At 30.1% G+C, this 15,947-nt stretch overlaps 1 protein-coding gene and 1 non-coding gene across 2 annotated transcripts; one reads left to right on the plus strand and one right to left on the minus strand.

Annotated features, from left to right (window-relative positions):
* The first annotated feature begins 4,655 nt into the window (after positions 1 to 4,655).
* TRNAL-UAG lies at positions 4,656 to 4,735 on the plus strand. Its single transcript has one exon. It is a non-coding gene; the product is annotated as a tRNA-Leu (tRNA).
* A 9,457-nt stretch (positions 4,736 to 14,192) lies between these two features.
* Positions 14,193 to 15,473, minus strand: LOC124945907 (protein transport protein Sec61 subunit beta-like). Its single transcript, XM_047486429.1, has 2 exons — positions 15,357 to 15,473; positions 14,193 to 14,582 (listed from the first exon to the last, which is right to left on the minus strand). The coding sequence occupies exon 2, from the start codon at positions 14,578 to 14,580 to the stop codon at positions 14,335 to 14,337; it is 246 nt and encodes an 81-aa protein (XP_047342385.1). The 5' UTR covers positions 14,581 to 14,582; positions 15,357 to 15,473; the 3' UTR covers positions 14,193 to 14,334.
* Between the last annotated feature and the right edge of the window lie 474 nt (positions 15,474 to 15,947).

Here is a 15,947-nt window from a genome sequence, read left to right on the forward strand (position 1 = left end):
TTATGGTTCTAATCATCTTAATAAAATACATTTACTTTTTTTTATAAAATTTAAAATTTAAATACGTAATATAATAATTTAACCAATTGAAACCAAATAACCTAACATTTATTTTTTACAAAACCATCAAATATAACCGGATCATAAGTAATTGGGTGGGATTCAAAAATGCAACTAATTGGTTGAGATTCAAATTCTAGCTCAAATTAGGCCTGGTTTGATGCTAATTATTTTGGAAATAACAATTTAATTGTTTAAATTAATTTAAATAATTAAATTTAAAATATATTTAATTGATAATAAGTTATTATATTAATTGATATTATATTATATTTAATTGATAATATATATGAAGTAAGGGTTTCAACCGCTTTAGATAAGCTCAAATACATGGAACATGGAAGAATTGGTTAATGTTAGAATTTTGCCCCCCTTCCTTCATCTATCTAGTACATCTGTAAATAAATAGGAGAAGTTTGAACGTTTCAGGCAATCACTGTCTTATGAACTTTTGGTGCCCTGTTTCCTTCTTTACTAATCTAAACAGGTTGTTATCGAATCGAAGATCTAAGACTTATGTTGGGCCAACAAGACCGTATAAGCAATGGCGCAAACGTCTGAAACTTGCTTGTTTCTTTCGATAAATTGGGAATACGATACAGACTTTGGAGAGACACTGTCAAAAAAGTGTCAAAAGACTGTCTTTCACCGACCATATGTCATCAATATTGAGCCTATTTGAAAATATATATATATATATATCACAAGACTTTTATTTTAAAAATGGTGAGACAATATAACTATGTTTTAACACAAAAGGAAATTTGGCTGTTGAATTTTTTTTTAAAAAAACTCTGGTCCAATTTGCAATTATATATTTTGTAGTGCAAGTTTAATATATTTTTACAGAAAATAAAATTTAAAAAATATTTATTGTAAATTATATCACTAAAAGTTGATAATTTTGAAAAATGTAATATTTTTCAAAAATTTTATAAATATAATATTGCAATTATTGTTGATAATATCACTAAAATTTTTATAACGTGTGAATGTATATTCCTATTATATATTATAATGCATAATATAAATAAAAATGTCAAAGCTGCAAAATTAATTTTGAAGTAACTAATTTTTTATAATTAATTTTTAATATATACGGATAGAATTGGGAAACTAAGTATTATTCATCGTCACATTACCATATTATTTGTAATTGGGAAAATGACTATTATTGCATCAAATATTACTGATAGAATGACATTTCTGGTAATATTTTTCAATTTTTTTTTATAAAAATTAATGTTTGTGCGTGAAACCATATTTATAATAAGTATAAGACTTCGTCATATTGCAATAATGTTTGCAATTACATAAATGTTCAATGTTATGTAAAATATTGTTGTTCGAATCGCGTGAATTGTAAATATTGTTCAACTCTCGAGTATAAATTCTTTGTTTATGCGTACAACTATATTTGCATTAAATATTATTCATCGGCACATTATAATATTGTTTGCAATTGGTAAATGACCATTGTTGCGTCAAATATTGCGGATCGAATGTCAATTCTTGTAAATATGTTTCACTTTCGGGTAGAAATCCAATCATATTTGCAATAAATATTAATTATCGGCACATTGTAATAATGTTTGGCGTAAATGTTCAATGTTGCGCCAAATATTGTGGTTCATTTTCAACTCTGGAGTACAAATTATTTGTTTGTGCGTGCATATTTGCATTATTTCATATAAATTACAACATTACAATAATTTTAACAATGTCGCTATTGACAAGTGTTGTGATGAAAGTTGTATGTATACCTATGTTTTTCTTAATTTGTCATTTGTAATTATTTTTAACGTTTTATTAATTAATCTAGTAACAACTTAACGTTAACTAAATAATTATTATCTAACAGCCACCAACAACCCATGTACTTATTTACTTATTCACCTAAGTGAATTTAATTTATTCACTTCATCTTCTATATTCATATTCTATCTATCAATTATGTATATCTATCATCTATCACTTTCTTTTAAAGGATCTTAATCATTTGATTAACATCATGAACTTCAAACACTTTATATAAATCAATGTAACTGTATCCCTATACTCTATATATCATTTATATATAAATACATATTATTCTTATCTTTGATGGTTAGATGGTTCGTTTTGAGAACGACTCCGATTTTAAGGCTCAACTAAAGGAGACAAAAATATGGTTAAAAATGAGGAACATGAAAATGCGTTTGACTTAAAATAATTGATCGTGTTTCATGTCATAGATTCAACTCTCAAATGCTTGAAGAAAAAAATGGTTGTTCCTTCAAAAAATTCTAATTTCATGTGGACAATCTCCACACTCAAATGTAGGGACATTTCAAAGATGACTGAACTTCCACGTTTTACAGAATTTTGAGTTTAGCATGTTATGTTTTAGTAGTAAAAAATCCAAATAAAATATTCAGAAAGTTGGGTTTGGAGTCTTGAAGTTGCTCCGCGCTAGTCAGCTGTGTCACCACCTCTTATGTTATTCAAAAAATATTAAAATATTAATTTTTTTTGTTTCTTCGTGGTCATGATGATGCAAACACGTACTTGAATTTGTGATTTAAGGTTATGGAGGTACTGAACCCTTTGGCCAGAGACTATAAATCCATAGAAATTTTGAAGAAAGAGCTTACCGATTTACAAGAGCAGCTTGATGTTACCCATATAGACAGGTCTAGTACTAGAGTTTTCAGTTAATTAATGTTTTCAAATTTCATCAATTTTCTTTACTGATGAACATTTGAACTGATAAAAGGTACTTACAATAGCTTTAGATAAACTCGAATTCATGGAAATTTTGGTTAATGATAGAATTTTGCGAGAGAAAACTATGACGGTGTCTGTAAGCTCACCCCCTTCATCTAGTATATCTGTAAATAGGAGAAGTTTGAATGTTTAAGGACCAGTAAATCTTACAATTACTGTCTTATGAACTTTTGGTACCGTGTTGCTTTCTCTAGCTACTCATCTAAAAAGCTGGAAGGGAAAAGGAATGTTATACTCATCTTCATCAGCTTCACGTTAGCTTACCATCATCAATACACGATTATTATACAGAATGTCATTAGATTTTGCTCCACTTATAAACACATCCCTTTCATACATTATCTTTGGAACCATTTTATTGAACAAGTATAGTATACTCTCATATTTTCTCTTTTTTTATCATTCCTAGATTCTAATACTTCTAGAAGAGGTTGTTATCGAAGATCTAAGACCTATGTAGGGTCAACAAGACCGTATGAACAATGGCGCAAACGTGTGGAACTTGCATGTTTCTTTCGATAAATTGGGAATACGATACAGGTTTTGGAGAGACACTATCGAAAAGGGTGTCAAAAGATTGTCTTTCACCGATCAAGAGAGATAGAAGAAGTATTCGTCCAAAAATATTTGATCGCTTTAAGTCCAACTCTAACAGTGAAAATCGAATTTGAGATCTCAGTCTTATTAGAGTGGTTAAGAAATATAAACTTGTGAAGAATAATGATAAAACGCCCACTGACGGTTCACAAACACATTTCAAGTATGTTTCAATCATACTTGAAGATTAACATACCTGTCGAATAGAACAAGAAACTTCCTAATGCGAAACTCAAAAAAGCGTCAGGACAAGATAAGAGATAATGTTTTACATGTGAATAAAGTTTGTTATGTAATCATGAATCTTTTCAAAATAGATTATGGGACATGTCATTTGTGCATGTTTCAATTTGTACAATGTTTTGAGGTGAAACATGTGAAAAACACATCTAAAAAGAGAATGAAAACAATCTTCAAAACCATGTAAAATATTGTTCAAAATGAAAACTTATTTCTAAATCATTAGCTAGTCTCAAAACAATCTTTAAGTGAAAGAATATGGAGGACTTTAGTGTGTCATTAATATCATTTTGTGAGTTAAGTGGAATCTATGAGTTTAAACGGTGAGAAGATTTGGAGTCGGGTATCTCTTCTAAGATCTTTATTTGGTGGAACATTATCCATGGTAGTATCCATGTGTAAGAGTTTGGCTTCGTGTGGCCTCGAAAATATTAGTATAATGTATCATTGTCCAGGTTTAAGAGAAACGAAAGATTCTTCAATGTTGTTACCAGACATATTAAGTTTATCCATAGTGAAATAGCTCACTCTTTTCCAAAGCTGGATGGAAAGGGTTGGGTGTCTCTATTATGATATTACCACTCTACTTGAAGAATTAAAAGAGCTTCTAATTTTGTATTGTGTTTTTAGTATATCCCTCTTAAATAATTGACATTCTAAATCAACTATTAATCATTTTTTAATTATTAATTAATATTTTAATCAAATCATGTTTAGATATTTTAAATATTTTAACCCAGTTTAATTTCTAATTAAAAGTGTTTTTCTTATTGTTCAAACGTGTAGTAGTCTCTTCAATAAATATTTTTTTTTTAATAATTTGAATATTAAGATTAAATAATACCCAAATTACTCTTATTTTATTTTCTATGGTATTAAAATATTAATGATATTTTAATATTTTACCTAAATAGTTTAATTAAACTATTTTTTATCCTCAAAATTTAATAAACGTTAAAGAAATATAAAAATAAAACTTTTATATTACATAAGACAGTTTGGCCGAGCGGTCTAAGGCGCCAGATTTAGGCTCTGGTCCGAAAGGGCGTGGGTTCAAATCCCACAGCTGTCAATTTTTTTATTTTTTATTTAGAATTACATGTAAGAGTAAGTGCTTGTTTGATTGTAAGAATAAACTGAATCAAACATCCTTAGAATTCATCCCCAAATAATCCAATTCTAAGTTATTTGCATCAGGAGTCTCAAATTCCAATTTAATGTATCCTCAATGAAAATACCATATTTGATAGATAAAAAAAACAGGTTCAAAGCATGTTAGAAACCTGGGTTCAAATCCCGCAACTGGCAATTATTTTTTGTTTTATTTTTTAAAGTTTTGTTTTAGGACATTTTGGAATAATGGTATGTCTGGACATGTTTCTAGTACAATTTTTGGAATACATTCCAACATTTAAAACAAAACAAAAAAAATGAAACTAAAAGAATTACATGTAAGAGATCATACTATATTTTAAATACACATGATTCCATGTTGCATTTGCTTGATTGATTATTGATGCTTGATAGTTTACATTGTCAGCTGATTAATAATAGATGGATTTAAGTATGGCATTTTAATTAATCACAAGAAACTCACTTGTAAATTTTGATATCAGAGTCTTGAATACAGGTTTAACACTTAATTAATGTTTTCAAATTTCATGAATTTTTTTTATGAGTAATTAATGGCGAAATTATCTCTTTAAAAATGAAAACGAAATAATAACAACTATATTGTAGACAGGAACGGACAGAAAGGGTCTGAGGTGAGATAGACTTCTCATTCATAATTTATATATATATATATATATATATATATTTTGATTGTTTGATTTAATTGATTATTTGGATTTTAATTATGTTTTAGAATTTTCCTGATATAATTTTTAATATTTTTATAATTTATGGATACTTTTTATTTTTTAAATCTATTTATTTTCTTTATATTCAAATCATATATTTAATAAATAATTATTTTATTTAATAATTAATATTAAAATAGTATATTCCAATCTATCAAAAATAGTAATATTATTATTATTTACAACTTTGACCTTTTTCTAAATTATATCTTATGATTTTTTTCAATTACATATTATTCATTTTTTATATTTTTTTTCAAAATATTATTTTATATTTTTCTATAAATTCGTCTCAATGGGACATAGAATCAATTCGAAGTTAATAAAAACATATATAAGAAAGTCTTTCAATCAAAATTAATTATTGTGGGAGAGTATTTTATTATTATTTATCTGTTATAAATTGCATTTGAAATATTTTATTATATAGAAACTTAATTAAAAATTTTCTTTATTAATTTTTTTTGGTTTCATAATATATATATTTTAATATTCCCTAAGAACGACTCTTTCTCGGAGTGGATCTAGGCTATAATAAAAAATAATGTTTTTTTTATAGTAGAAAAGGGACATGACTTCTTCATTTTTTTTTTTCTTTTATAAATCTAAAAAAAGACTAAACTTATGTTCATACCTCGTTAAATCTATAATTTTCTAATTATATTATTCAATCCCATCAAAAATAAATTATACCATTTTAAACTTTTTCAAGCTCACCCTAACAGTAATTCCTTGGTCTGTCCCTGTCGTAGTGGAATGTAGAACAATAGCGTAAAATTCAGAAATAGCGAAATAACGACACAAAAATCTTATCCAGGTTCGGATCAACAATGTCTTACGTGCTACTTTCGGAGAATCGATTAAATAGTGTTATAATAGGGATTACAAACTCAAACTTTCTCTATTTGTTCTATATTTTAGTCTCACACTACTCTTCCTGTTTACAATATATATATATATATATATATATATATATATATATATATATATATATATATATATATATATATATATATATATATATATATATATATATATATATATATATATATATATATATATATATATATATATATATATATATATATATATATATATATATTTAGAATTCACAATTAGGGTAAAGATAATGTGATATCTTTGACATCTTCACCATGATATAATACCGTGTTCATTTAGTTGACATTTCCATAATAATACGATTTTATTGACATCTTCACCATTATGTGATTTCATGTCTTTTTGAATTCAACAAATAATCGCACATATTTTACTTCCCTTTTTGTACCTAACATTGGGGCTGACAATTTTCAATACGACCCGGACCGAACACGAAAAAATCAGATAAAGTTCACATTTTTTTGTCAAAATCAGGTCTACCTGTTTAACCTGATTAATAAACATGTCAAAATCTGGTCGACTTGACATAACTCAAATTAGACCTGATAACCCGTTTACAAGTTTCTTATTCACTCACTCATTTTTTTTGTAAAATTTTTTATAAGTAGATTTGTCATTAAACTTTATTTTTATTTTTATTTTGTATTGATGTCATTTTAATTTGAAATAAAGATATGTGAATTAAGTTTATCGGGTTTGGTTCGAGTTGAGTTAAATAAATCAGGTCAAATGGGTCAGGTTTAGGTCAATCACAAATAAACAGGTTAGATTCAGGCTAGAGATTTTGACCCGAATTACTAAATAGGTCATGTTTAGGTTTGAATCGTTCAACCCGCTAACCTGCTAACCCGAATCCGCCAACCTGAAACTTACCTAAATTATCACCCCTACAAATTGGGTCTCAAAACCCTAGGTCCAATTCTACAAATTCTCCACCTTGTCTCTATGTCTATTGTCAAACAAATGAGCCTCATCACTAATAACACCCTAAAACTGATCCTCATACTTCTCCGATTACGTTCCAACCTTTGTGACGTGAATCAAGTCGCAACATTTCTGAAACTTGATTCATGTCACCACCTTCGTGGCCATATTTGCGAGATTTTCATTTGTGTGAACCTTCTCCAAAACTACCGCTCCACTCACTTTGACATCTCGAATGTAGTGAAGTCGAATGTTGATTTGTTTTGTGTGCTCGTGAAATATCAAGTTCTTGGACAAGTGTATGGCGCTTTGGTTATTAAAAAACAAATCCACTTTATCGTGCTTCACCCCAAATTCACCTATGAGACCCTTCAACCAAAGTGCATACTTGACGCCATCCGTCACAGCGATATACTCGGCCTTTGTTATTGAAAGGGCAACTACGGATTGTAATTGTGCCTTCCAACTTACCAAGCATCTAAATAAGGTAAACACATATCATGTTAGGGACCTTCTCTTGTCCAATTCACTTACAAAATTAGCATTAACATATCCTCTCAACTTATCTTCACATACACCTGCCCGTTTAAAACAAAGTCTGACATCTAATGATCTCCCAACGTAATGGAGAACTTACTTCATCGCATCCCAATTTTCTTTCTCCGGGTTCTCCATAAAGCGACTAACAAGACTAACCGCGTGAGTAAAATCGGGTCGCGTACATACCATGGCATACATTAGGCTCACGACGGCACTCGCGTATGGGGTGTTTATCATTTTCACATTTTCCTCATCGGTACTCAGTGATATCTATGAGGAGAGTTTTAAATGAGTAGTTAATGGCGTTTGAACTGTCTTAGCATTAGACATCCTAAACTCGGCAACCACATTTCGTAGGTAGTCACTTTGAGACACGAACAAAGTGCCTTTCTCATGTTCCCGCTCAATCATCATCCCATATCCTTCATCTCAAACTCACTCCCTATAAAACTCTTGACCTTGCGAACCTCTTCATTGTTTCCCTATGTAATCAATTTATCATCCACGTATAACAATAGGAAGACTCCGTAACCATCAACCCACTTGACATAGACACAACTATCGAAATTACTCCTCACAAAATTGTTACAAACTATGAACTCATTAAAGCGCAAATACCATTGTCTTGGGGATTGTTTCAAACTATAAAGTGAGTGTTTATGGAGACATATATTGCCTTCATCATCGGGTTTAACGAAACCCTCGGGTTGCGCCATGAAGATCTTCTCCTCCAAGTTCCCATGAAGAAATGTTATGTTCATGTCCATTTTCTCGAGCTACAAGTTAAATTGATTCACTAGAGCAAGCAACACACGAATGGACGTGTGTTTTACTACCGAGGAGTTGAACTCATTAAAGTCGACCCATTTGCGTTGTGTGAAACACTTAACTACCAATATTGCCTTTAACCTTGGTTTATTACCCTCTACACCTTCTTTGTACTTGAACACCCTCTTTGAACCAACCACCCATTTATTCTTGAGTTTTCACCAATTCCCACGTCTCGTTTTTGTCAAGCAATATTATCTCCTTCCCCATAACACACTTCCATTCGGTTCTCTCATTGCTCATCATTGCTTCTCTAAACAATTTTGGCTTTGAATCTTGTACCTTATCTGCCACAAGGAATGTTAAGGCCGCCAAATTAGAGCAGCAAAATCTCTTTGAAGCTCAGGTTGTCCTACAGTCTCTATCTCTCTCTAATTGATAGGAGTTAAGGTTCTCTTCCGGATTCATACATTCCTCATCTACATCATCATTTGTTTCATCTTCTTCACTAGCCTCCTTCGTGTCTGTCGATTCTTTAGTAATCCCTCCTAGGAACTCCACCTCAAATTCGGTTTTCTCTCTAGCGACTTTGCCAACTTTGACTGATTGTGTTGCTCCATAATATGACTCAGTTTCCCTAAAGACCATGTCATGGCTAATGATGAACTTGATCTTCTCTCCGTCCTTATAAAACAATTTCCAACCCTTTACTCCCTCAGTGTATCTAACGAAAATACACTTCTTTGCTCTTAGATCAAGCTTTTCATCCCGTTGGTGCATGTAAACTACACACCCAAATACCTTCAAGCTGTCAAATTTTAGAGGGTTTAAAAATACAACTAATTGGGTGGGATTCAAATTCTAGCTTTAAGGCCTTGTTTGATGTTGGTATTTGGGATTTATAGTTACACTTGAGGAATAATTGACATGCAACGATCAATTGAATCTAGAACCTTGTGAGATCTAAGATGTATCGACTTTCCCGGGATCAAAATATTATTATGTTCATGGAAGACACTAGTAATTTCAATTGCACCTTCAATCCTAACAGCAACATTTATCTTAGCTTTGCAATTCGTCTTTGTGGTAGGTCTAGCTTGTAAACTATTTTTTCCCTTTGAAGTAAATACACCATTTTTGGCACATACAATGGAGATTCATTTTGTTTGATATCTTCACCATTTCTTGCTCCTAACTTACAAATGTTGAAACCTTTAGATTGGGCATAAAACTTATAATACTCACAAAGCTCATTTTTTAAATCAAATGTCATTCTAATAGTGGGGACTTGAACATCAGGAGGGGATGATGATGCATGGTTGATCCATCAAGCTAAAGAATAAGAGAGAACAGTTTAATAGATATATTTTTAGTTTAAAACCAGACATGGCGACGCTTCATTGAAAACATGACAATACTTTGTTGAGAAAATGGCAACAATGCGTTGAGAAAATGACATATATATCAGCTTACAAAAACAGTTTTATAAACATTTCCAAAAAAAATCAAATGTGTATATTTTTTCTAGTATTTGTACAACAAATGAATAGATAAAAAAGATAAGTTTAATAGATATATTTCCAGTTTAAAACCTGACATGACAACACTTCATTAAAAACATGACAATGCAGCGTTGAAAATATGACAACGAAACGTTGAGAAAATGACATGCATATCAGCTTAGAAAAATAGTTTTAAAACCATTAAAAAAAATTAAATCAAATGTTTATGTTTTTCTAGTATTTGTACAATGACTAGATAAAAAAATATTAGTTTAATAGATATATTTTCAGTTTAAAACATGATATGACAACGCTTCGTTAAGAACATCACAACAATGTTATAAACATGACAACGCAACGTTGAAAACATGACAACGAAGCATTGAGGAAATGGGGAAATTAGAAGAAATAACCCTGATAACATACTTATTTCCAAAAATAACATAGGGGCAGTAATTTTTGCAAAATTAATCTTTTGCCCCTGGCAAAAGACAGTATACGCCCAATAAAAATATGATATTATTTCCCCTTTTCCCTCTCTCTCTTTACATTTCATCCCTTACTCTCCCTGACCACTGTTGGTATCCTCCTTTTCCCATTTCCCTCTTCTTCCGGACAACCAAGCGAACCAACGAAACGAAGCGCGAAGCCGATCGATCAACTCCCCAATGCAACGCCGGAACGCCTTCATCATTTCAGGTGAGTTTTTCCCGTTTTTCCGTCGTTTTCCTCTTGCATGTGTTATAGCGTTTAGGGCTTTAGCATTTTAGAGTTTAGGTTTAGGGTTTTAGGGTGGCTGAAAGAGTTTTACGGTGGATGATGCATTTTCGCAGGCAAAAATGCAATTATCGTCTACGGTGATGTATTATTCGTCTGCAATGATGCATTTTTCGTAGACAAAAAATGCAATTTTTGCCTGCGAAAAATACAATTTAAAGCTTTCTTAGCCAATCCATTTAACTTTCTTAACATTGTTTCACTTGGCTAATCTTGCAGAGATTGTTGGCTAAGTATGGTCTTTGTATACCTGATTGTGACCCCATCAAATTCTGGTGGTGCTAAAGGAAGCAAAAAGAAGTGTTAGGAAATCGGTTGTTCTCCTTTGCTTAGGACTTTGAGATGAAATCCACTTTTCTGATAAGTTAAAGCGTGGTCACTCTTTTATATCTTTTTTTCTGTTTGTGTTGTGTTTATATATTTTGTATGTATTTTGGTTAAAACTTTTGTTATAACTAGTTACTAAAAGAAACACAATTTTACTCATTTTGGATTGTTATAACTTACATTATTATAATTATGCAACCAAACATTAACTATTTAATAAACCATCAAATGTATGTTTCTTATGACAATTTGATTTGAATTGGTGGTGTTTTCAAATTAACTTATGTAATGGTTCATGTAAAAATAACTTAATCAAATTAACAACCATATTTTCCGAACTGAAATAAGGATTATAATAAAATAGAACCATGAGACCATCTCTGTTTTCAAGCTAAATCCATTCACATTTCACATACAAATGTACAATTTTTTTTCTAAAAGCGTTAAATAACCACAAACTTAAACAATAAAAAAATACTAGTTATCGTGGGCTAAGCAGGTTGAAACGCCTTCATCAATCGAAACTGTCTAAACAAAATTAGGGGCATCAGTCCTAGGTCAACTAGTTGTGAAGCTTGCATCAAAATTTTCTCAAACTCTCTCAGAAATCTTAAACAACAATTACAAACCAACTCAAAGCTATAAATTGCATTTTTCGCAGGCGCGCAAATGCATTTTTTGCAGCCGAAAAAAAAATCGCCTGCGAAAATGCATCATCCACCGTAAAACTCTTTCAACCACCCTAAAACCCTAAACTTAAACTCTAAAACACTAAAACCCTAAACGCTATAACACATGCAAGAGGAAAACGACGGAAAAACAGGAAAAACTCACCTGAAATGATGAAGGCATTCTGGCGTTGCCTCGGGGAGTTGATCGTCGGGAAGAAGAGAGAAAAGGGAAAGGGAGGATACCAACGGTGGTCGGGGGGAGAAAGAAGAGAAATTGATGAAATGAAGAGAGAGGGAGGGAAAAAGGAAAATAATATCATATTTTTATTGGGGGTATAACTGTCTTTTGCCAAAGGCAAAATGTTACTTTTGCAAAAATTACTGTCCCTATGTTATTTTTGGAAATAAGTATGTTATCAGGGTTATTTCGTCAAATTTCCCGAAGAAATGGCATGCATATCAACTTAGAAAAACAGTTTTAAAACGTTTCCAAAAATGTTTAAATCAAATGTGTATGTTTTTTTATAGTATTTGTACAACAAATGACAAGATAAAAAAATCATTCAGATGTTGAAAACGTACATTTAGATGCTGAAAATGTAGTTTCAAACGGTGAAACAGATCTTAGGTTTGCGATGGAGAAAACAGAGATGTGGAACGGAGCACGGAGCAAACGAAACTTATGGGTGAGGGAGAAAACGGAACTTACGGGCGAGGGAGAAAACAGAACTTGCGGTCGAGGAAGAAAACGGAACTTGTAGGCGAGGGAGAAAACGGAACTTGCGGCCGAGGGAGAAAACGGAACTTGCGGGCAATGGAGAAAACGGAGAAAAGCTTGTCGATGGTGAAAACGGAGAATGAGTCCTTTTTTATATAGAGAGAATGATTTAGCTTAGGGTTAAATGAAGGAGCGCTTGTAATTTTTTTCATGTTGTCTAGCCATGTAGACCGAGGTTGCCCCAATCGCGATCTATATCATTTCTCTTATACAAGAGGCTAGCTTCACTCCTTCAACTTTTGTTAATGAAATTATATTATTTATTTAATTTTGTAAGTATTATATAATTTAAAACGAATTTATTTATTTATTTAGTATTAAAGAATTATTGTTTTATATACCTACCCCACATATTTTAAATAAAAACATGTCCTTAATTCATTGAAGTCGCAACATTTTCTTAGCCTTTAATTCCTACATTTTTATTCTTAAGGTTAAAACTCCTCTTCAATCAATCCTAGATACTGAAGTAAAAAAAATCCACCAAAATTGCTTTAGTTTCTAGCTTTATTAGTTTAAATCATAAAAGACAAAAGAAATTTATAAAAGCTTGATTGATGTCGAGTCATTTACAAAAAATATTAAATTATTTTAATAAAAAATAATTAAAAAGAGAATTATTTAATTTAAATGATTAAAATATCTTTTAAATTTATTATTTGTAAGTAATATAATTAAAATAAATAAAATCTGAAAGTAAAGTATTTTAAAATATATCATTGATAATTTCTAACTACTTGTTTTTTTTTAAACTAAGTAAAAATATGTTAAAGAGTAAAAAGAAAATGTTTATCATATTTTAAAAGAGCTAATATTCTTAATTAAATATATTTTTTATTTCACTATTTTTATTTAATAATATATATTTTTAAATAATATAATTATTATTTAAAATAATATTATTATTCATAAAAAAATATTAACTATTTACATTATTTCAAAATATATATTTATACAATAATTAAATGTAATATAATTTTATATATTTATTGTTTTAATTTATAATGTTGACATTTTAAACTAACTAAAAGATTTAATACATTTATTTATTTATTTTGTTATTCATTACAAAATCAAAAATAAATTTATTAGATTATTAAATGCTTTTACAAAGATTTATGAAAAACATATAGCACAGAATATTTCATTAGATTATTAAATGCTTTTACAGAGATTAATGAAAAACATATAACACAAAATGAATAAAATATTTGTATTATGTATATCAATGACATGCAATTGTGATAAAATAAAAATAGGCATCTAAATCTTTGTTACAATACAACACTTCACAAACCAAAATATCAATTATGAAAAATTTAAGAAACTTCCAAATTTTTAAAAATGTTATTATATTTATTAACAAAATTGTCATAAATGAACACATAAGGATTCATTTAGATTCAAAATTTAATTTTTTTTTATCAGAAATTGCAAATAAAATCACCCAAAATTTTGACAATCAACATTGTGTTCCAAGACTAATTTGATTTATATTATTATTGATCTTGAAGTTATGCTGTCTTAGTCTCTAATTCATAAAGCTTTTTTACCTTAGTCTCTGAAATAAATAAACAACTGAAACATTATATTGTCTATTAGAAGTAACATCTTCTTCATCCTTAGGCATCTGTGCGGGCAAAGTAGAGCTTACCCATGACATGAAGCACAGCCACAAAAGCAATAAACCCAATGCTCATAGTCATAACAACATTGGGAGATATCTTCAATCCCGGTGCATCATCTGTGTAGAATTGTAGCATTGTGCCCCCTGCACCACCACTTGCTCCGGCACTGCTAGTCCTCCTCCTCCTCAGGTTAGCAGTTGCTGCTGCACTTCCTCTCGGGGGACCTGCTCCTAAAGCCATCTCTGTTTATTCAACAAAAAATCCAACTTCAGAACCCATATCATCATGAACCCAATAGAAATCCACACAATCTTGGCAACAAAGTTGCTTCTGGGTATCTAGATAGTGTTGACCTCAGCTAAACAAAGTTTGGACCATCAACACAATCTCATGAGTTCCTTTTGATGTTCGTTCTTATGCTGACTTGGTTATGAACTGTATTGATTCACGGTATCATGGATCTATGAGAAAAAGAGTCTCATTTTCCAAATACACAAAACAAAATTACTTTCAAATAGAACAGAATAATCAACTGAATTCCTTGTGGCCACTGTAGGAACATAAGTGATCAATCAATTTCTGGTTCAGTGAAAACCAACCTAGACCATGTTCAAGATTCTTGACAGATTCTGTAACAAAAACTAGTAGACAGTCGATTGTAAAATGGAGGAACTCTCTTCTAAGAGTGGTTTGACAGAATTATGGATCAGATCTCCAAATCACAGACTATTTTACAACTAATTAACAAGCTCAGCTTGAACATGCATTACCTAAAGGTGGTCTAGATAACCCTAAATAAGAAATTAACTTAGAAGACAATATTTATAGCAAGAACATCAGCATAAAATTTAGAACTTTTAAGACGATTCAACAAAACCCAATAGTTATAGCAGGAAAATCTCCAACAAAGTACAACAAATTCTCAAGGAAATTTCCCGATTGGATCTGGATCAGAAGTATATATACGACATCAACAAGATGTGAAGAATCTGATTATCTTCAAGAAAGAAGCTTACCTTCGTTTGGATCTGAATGACGGAGAAGACGATGCAGAAGTAGATCGGCGAGAAAAGTAAATCAAAGTATGATGGAATTGAAGAATTGTTTATTTAGGGTTTTTATATACTAAACCCATAAATAAGCCCTTAATGTATTTTTCAATTTTAATATTTGCTATTAAACTACTATTCTTTTATATTAAAACCTATCTTCTTCTTATTTTTTTACCTTTTATATTAAAACCTATCTTCTTCTTATTTTTTTACCTTTATTTTTATTTTTATTTTTAATGTTACAAATATTATTAAGAAAACGCAAATAGATTATAACAAAAAAAAATAATTGAAAATATGAATTTATGTGCATATGATATTTTTATTTTTGATAAAGCTATATTAAATACCATTAATTACTTTTAGGGCTAGAAGAAAAATAAAGACAAGTGAAATCTATCTATTCCAAATTGTCGTACACAATTTATTAAACTTAGCCTTTGAAATATAAAAACATTAGAAAATGAACAAAAGCATTTATTTGGATTGCTAATTTTCTTTGAAAATATTAAATCCAAATATGGGACTTTATTTTAGATAGAATATCATAATTTT

Source organism: Impatiens glandulifera, chromosome 7 (assembly GCF_907164915.1).
Source record: "Impatiens glandulifera chromosome 7, dImpGla2.1, whole genome shotgun sequence".
Classification (NCBI taxonomy): Eukaryota; Viridiplantae; Streptophyta; class Magnoliopsida; order Ericales; family Balsaminaceae; genus Impatiens; species Impatiens glandulifera.